At 44.9% G+C, this 6634-nt stretch overlaps 1 protein-coding gene across 1 annotated transcript in view; it reads left to right on the top strand.

Annotated features, from left to right (window-relative positions):
* Window positions 1–5079: 5079 nt before the first annotated feature.
* LOC143278551 (4-hydroxyphenylpyruvate dioxygenase-like protein) overlaps window positions 5080–6634 on the top strand; it is a 10620-nt gene continuing 9065 nt past the window's right edge. Inside the window, exons 1-2 of the mRNA XM_076583285.1 lie at window positions 5080–5854; window positions 6556–6634. The exon at window positions 6556–6634 is cut by the window's right edge and continues 61 nt beyond it. Of these exons, the coding sequence (XP_076439400.1) occupies window positions 5187–5854; window positions 6556–6634 (747 nt within the window). The 5' untranslated portion in view covers window positions 5080–5186. The remainder of the gene's footprint in view (window positions 5855–6555) is intronic.

Below are 6634 nucleotides of genomic sequence, written 5' to 3' on the forward strand. Positions count from 1 at the left end.
GCGTATGCATTTTGGTGTACATTAGAAGCAAAAGCTGATAATGTAATGTGTTGTTGGTTTTTTTGTTGTTGTTGCTACACATATTTCATTTGCAGCTATATCCACATTGCTTCCTTTCTTTCTTCCTTTCTTTCCGTTACACGGCCAGCATGGACTTGCCGATGACTATGTCGTGGTTGGTGCATGCTGGGTATTTCTCTGTCTCCATAGCCTACCAAACACTGACATGGATCACAGGATCTTTAACGTGCGTATTTGATCTTCTGCGTGCATGGAGGCAATATCTACATTTCTTCTCCTGTATGATTCCGTTTATAAGACTGGGGTGAAAAACTTGTAAATTGGTTGATAACATTGTAATATACACTGGCTCCACATTTCTTCCTCTGCACAGTTTGACTGGCCTTCTTTACGTTTCTTGACAGGGGAAGAAATGTAGAGTATATATTACAATGTTATTTAAACACCTTTACAAGTTGTCCGTGTGCGGAACGAAACAGAATGGGAAGAACACAGGGAAAGTAATGTGAATATTGCCTGCACAGACACACGAATGGGGGTTCAGGCACTAGTAGGTCTGCATATCATTATTCCGACCTGGGAGATCGGAAATATCTCCACCTTGTACCCATCAGGCGCCGTTACCGAGTTTTGGAACCCGGGACCCTCAGATTAACCACTTTAACCACTCGGCTCTTGCGGTATTTCTTCCCCACCACTCCACTGTCTGACTGGCGGAGTGAACGTACACACCTTGTGAACAATTCTCATTCCGTTTTGAGGGGAGGGGGGGCGCGGGGGGTGGGGGTGGGGGGTGGGGGTGGGCGGGGGGGGGGATTGTGGATATCACCGCTTCTGCGTGTCTCACAGAGAAACTCTTCCTTGTATTCGTCTTTATTCTTTTTCCGCGGAAAACAAAACCACACACTCAGTCGTACTCAGTTCTTATTCATCACCAAGCAATGTATTTGGCAGATATATCAATCAGTTGTTACACTGTGTTTTGCATGTCAATGTGTGTGCCCTAAGTGCGTGTGACATGCAGTTGATGTCTCTCTTGTTGCGTAATCACGGGGACTTCATGCTGTTAGCAAACAATCTAATATTATCTAACACGCTGTACATGCATATGTGAGTCAAAAATAATGAAACAATCAATCCTACCTGACTTTGCCCTGCTACTCCAACCTCCACAGTAATCCACTGAAGTGTTGCAGATGATATGAACATCACAGTAATCCACTGAAGTGTTGCAGATGATATGAACATCACAGTAATCCACTGAAGTGTTACAGATGATATGAACATCACAGTAATCCACTGAAGTGTCACAGACGATAGGAACATCACACCACAGTAATCTTGTTCCAGTTCTGCAAGTTGAATAGCGACACTCAGCGTGCCGATTTACTCACAACTTGTACTTGGAGGGAAGCTGTGTTTTTCCTCCTTCCTGCATGTCACGGCCTAACCATCAAGACTGTGCCTGTGGCATTCCTCCCCCACCCCCACCCCCCACAAACAGTCATTGTTTGGGGTGAAAGGGCTGACACTTACAGGGTGTCTCTACCTGTTTCTGTCATCCTACAATTTCGCATTGACCACAGCCCGTTTTTGTGTCCATCTATTGTAACCACCTTGTGGTAGAAGCATGTACACTTCCTTGCTGTGATGGCAAAAATGCACAATGTTTCCCTTCTCAAGACGGATTGAGCAGTGCTCACAACACGACGTGGACGTTCACTCACACCGTCAGTCACACAGAGGAGTGGAGAGGAAGAAATGTGGAAAAAGTGGCTGTGCTAAAAACATGCAGTGGTGGTTGTCTGCTGCAGGTTTTTTTTTTGTTTTTTGTTTTTTTCGTCGTTTTTTTTTTTTCGGACCATCCTTTTGGGTGTGCATGTACTTTGATGCTATGTTTGCTTCTTTAGTTACACTAAACTGCACGTTTTGATGGATTATATATATATTTGTGTGTGTGTGTGTGTGTGCATATGTATGTGTGTGTGTGTGTGTGTCTGTGTCTCTGTGTGTGCGTGTATGCACATGTATGTATGTGTGTGTGTGTGTGTGTGTGTGTGTGTGTGTGAGTGTGTGTGTGTATGAATGTGTGTGTGTATACATGTATGCATGTATGCATATATATATATATATATATATATATATATATATATATATATATATATATATATGCGTGTGTGTGTGTGTGTGTGTGTCTGTATGTATAATTATATGTATGTATGTATGCATGTATCTATATATATATATATATATATATATATATATATACATACATACACACACACACACACACACACACACACACACACACACACACACACACACACACACACACACACACACACAGAAACGAAACGAAACGAATTTTCGTTTCACGAGGGAAGTGGAGTAAGCACAGCTACTTTTTTTTGCATCCAGCCCCCAGGGGCAACACAGAGAGAGACAGAGACAGAGACAGAGAGACAGAGAGAGAGACAGAGAGAGAGACAGAGAGAGAAACAAACAATCAAACAAACAACAACAACACTGACGCGCTAAAATGCATACTACATATGTGTTCTGCTTCCATGTGTGTTCTATGTGTTCTGCTTCCATGTGTGTTCTATGTGTTCTGCTTACATGTGTGTTCTATGTGTTCTGCTTACATGTGTGTTCTATGTGTTCTGCTTACATGTGTATTCTATGTGTTCTGCTTACATGTGTGTTCTATGTGTTCTGCTTACATGTGTATTCTATGTGTTCTGCTTACATGTGTGTTCTATGTGTTCTGCTTACATGTGTTCTGCTTATATGTGTGTTCTGCTTTTCTTGCTTTGTTCAAACTTGGAGGCTGGATGATTGAATTGAATAAAGGCCCTGTCACAGGGGCTTTTATGCTACAGACAGTAAAATACCAGCTCTCTCTCTCTCTCTCTCTCTCTCTCTCTCTCTCTCTCTCTCTCTCTCTCTCATTTAGCTAGTAAGTCATGCACGTTCGGTTTTGGTCTGTGCTCAATGGAGAAGAAAGCTGCTGCATAATACATTGTCGCCGGCACCTGTTGATTTTTGGCAGTGACACTTCAGGAGACATTATTAAATATTGCCGATGTGCAACAGTTGATATGTCTATGTGCCGAAAACGTCGGCATATATTGTCGCCGGCGATGAAATTATAGCGGGCGGCAATTCACGCCGGTGAAGAGGGGGTAAGGGAGAGTACTCAGTGACAGAGAGGGGGCGAGGGTTTGTATGGCTATGCGAGTGAGCTGATGTGAATTTATCTATCGCCTATCATCAGTACGTCTGCTGTGAATTGTTTGTCAAACTGGGAAGGTGGTGGTTATCTGTTCCCTTTCGTGGCGGGACAATGTATCCATCTGACGTCATGGCTGACGTCAGGGGAAGGCGATGAACATGTCATGTGTCAAGGGTGTCGAGAGTCAAGGTCAAGTGTCAAGAGTCAAGGTTAAGGGACACGTCATTTTAGATGTTGTAAGCACCCACTCCCCCCCCCACCCCCCAACCCTCCCCCTCTCTCTCTCTCTCTCTCGATCTCACACACACACACACACACACACACACACACACACACTCTCACACTACACACACACACACACACACACACACACACACACACACACACACGAATATTGTTCTGTATATATTTCTTTTCCCGGTACAACTGGCTGTTTGTTATCACTCGTTAATTGTCGCTCATAGAAAGGGAAAAAAGGGAAAGAAAAACACAAAAAACAAAACATTAAACTAAAGAAAGAAAGGGAAAACACACGTGCCGCAGTATGAACCCAAATGACAACAGCATCAGGTAACACTCCTGACTGGTAAAGTAACGCATGCAACTACTATCTGTTGCACAATTTCGGGTCAACTTTCATGCATATTTTATACATGAACTACACCAAAAAAAATCATCTGTCTTAGGTCTGAATCCATTGCCAGATTAAATTTTTGTATTCCGATTTACCTCGACAAACAAAGTACATTTCTCTGAGTCAACTTCCAAATTCTTGTGAACAAGTGTTCTTCTTCTTCGTTCGTGGGCTGCAACTCCCACGTTCACTCGTTTGTACACGAGTGGGTTTTTACGTGTATGACCGTTTTTACCCCGCCATGTAGGCAGCCATACTCCGCTTTCGGGGGTGTGCATGCTGGGTATGTTCTTGTTTCCATTACCCACCGAACGCTGACATGGTTTACAGGATCTTTAACGTGCGTATTTGATCTTCTGCTTGCGCATACACAGAAAGGGGGTTCAGGAAAAATCAGGTCTGCACACATGTTGACCTGGGAGATCGGAAAAATCTCCACCCTTTACCCACCAGACGCCGTCACCGAGATTCGAACCCAAGACCTTCAGATTGAAAGTCCAACGCTTTAACCACTCAGCTACTGCGCCCGTCACATCTTAGGATAAATACCAACTCACTTCCAGCATGCATTCAACGAACAACACTGAACCTTTTAGTTGTGTTGACTTAGGAGATGGGAAAGATCTCCGCCCTTAACCAACCAGATGTGACGAGGATCGAACACAGGACACACACGCAAGACTCCAGCGCTTTAACCATTTGACCACCACACCCGTCACGGAGTAAACTTCTCGTTTGAAATTTTGCTGTTGTTGTTTTTCACTTCGGAGTGAAAAAAAAAACAAATCTTCAAGCGAGGATTTTACTTTCAAAGCATGCGAACATTTACTTTCCCGCCAATAAATTGTTCCGCAAGATTTAGGCCACTCCACAGCGCAGTTCCCGACAGGGCGCGATGCTAATCGCTTTGCAACAGCAGCTGGTTCGCTTTTGATTGGGCGCATTTTACAGAGTGAAACACACACACACACACACACACACACACACAAAGAAAAAAAAAACGGGAGAAATAATTCTCCTCGGACGTGACGTGCTATTCTAATGAAGTTAAGATTGTATTTCTTTTATAAAAAGTTTAATGACAGAAAGATTAATGACAAACTGGCACACACACACACACACACACACACACACACACACACACACACACACACATTATGCGGCCCCTCAATCCGTCAACCTTGATTCACTTGTCAAAAAACAGCAACAAAAAAGAACCAGGTGTTGTTCCAGCAGCTATATAAGAGCAAGGCAAGGGAAGCTCGCTGCAGATCCTGTCCTGAAAACCCCTCCACGATGGCACTGAAAAATATCCACTACATAGAAATCGGCGTCCTGGATGGACTTAGATACGTAAAGAAATTCCTCTCAGAGTACAGTTTCCGTCTGGCAGCAAAGCGAGAAACATCCGTCTCCAAGCAGTGGCTGCTGTCTTGCCATGAGATCCGGGTTCTGGTCACGGAGTTGTCGGCGCACGGCCAAAGCACAGATCACGACCCCTACCTCCATTCGTGGGCTTTCCCCGCCTCCGACAAGAAACCGCAGAAAGTCGGAGACTCTGTGTTCAACATAGCTTTCTGCGTGGAAGGCATCGACAACTGGGTGGCTCGTTTGTCGGGTCAGAACGTGCAGTTTGTCAAACCGCTGAGAACGGTGTCTGATGACCATGGGTCTGTCCGTGTGTGCATGGTGAGGTCGTGTATTGGCAACGTCGTTCACACGTTGGTGGACGATGCAGGGTACTCTGGGCCCTTTCTGCCGGGCTTTCAAATCACGGCCGAAACGGACAACGGCCCTGGGACCGTGGACAAGGGGGACCAGTCTGTCGAACCTTCTCAGCCATCAGAGTTACCTCTCCTTCACTTCATTGATCATGTCGCGGCGTGTGTTCCCATGGGATCGTCTGACAGTGTCATCAGTTGGTACGAGAACTGCTTTGACCTGAAACGGTTCCTTGTCAACAGGTAAAGATGCCTATTTTCTTATCATTATAATATCTGACAGAAATACCACTTACTCGTCTTCTTCTTCTTCGTTCGTGGGCTGCATTCAGAAATGATTTGAATTGAATTATCTATTGCTGTTGTTCAGACTGAAGTGTAAATCTTAGGAACTCTTTTTCTGGTCGGTTGAGAATGAAATATGAATGTCAGTGTTTAGTCTCAGTTTCAAGGAGGCGTTCAAAAGAAAGACTGGTGCATATACGCTACACCAAAGCAGATGCCTGATCTTGGAATAAGCCAAGGCACTGGTCAGGGCTGGGGAGCCTGTTCCAGGTGTGTGTTAAATCACTGACATGGTCAGAACGTCACGGATGCTTCGCACCCTTCGTTGACTCACGTCGAGCTTCGTGGAACGTTTTACACGATGTCTGCTGACATATTGACATTTCTCACCCACATGCATGCACGCACACACACACACACACACACACACACACACACACACACACACACACACACACACACACACACTCCTTCTCTCTCTCTCTCTCTCTCTCGCTCTCTCTCTCGCTCTCTCTCTCTCACGCACTCACACGCGCACGCGCACACGCACACGCACGCAGAAAAAAACAAAATCAAAAGAATTTAAATTGAGAGTTGAAGGTGGAATAAAAGAACATCTTTGTTTTACTGTGTTTTTTTGTGGGGGTTTCTTTCTGCAGAGAGGATGACGTGGAGAAGGGGCTGGTGATCCAGGGACGAGACATGGGGCTGAGGCTCAAGTCGATCCAGTCCCGGGGG

The sequence above is a fragment of the Babylonia areolata genome, chromosome 2, assembly GCF_041734735.1.
Source record: "Babylonia areolata isolate BAREFJ2019XMU chromosome 2, ASM4173473v1, whole genome shotgun sequence".
Taxonomy (NCBI): domain Eukaryota; kingdom Metazoa; phylum Mollusca; class Gastropoda; order Neogastropoda; family Buccinidae; genus Babylonia; species Babylonia areolata.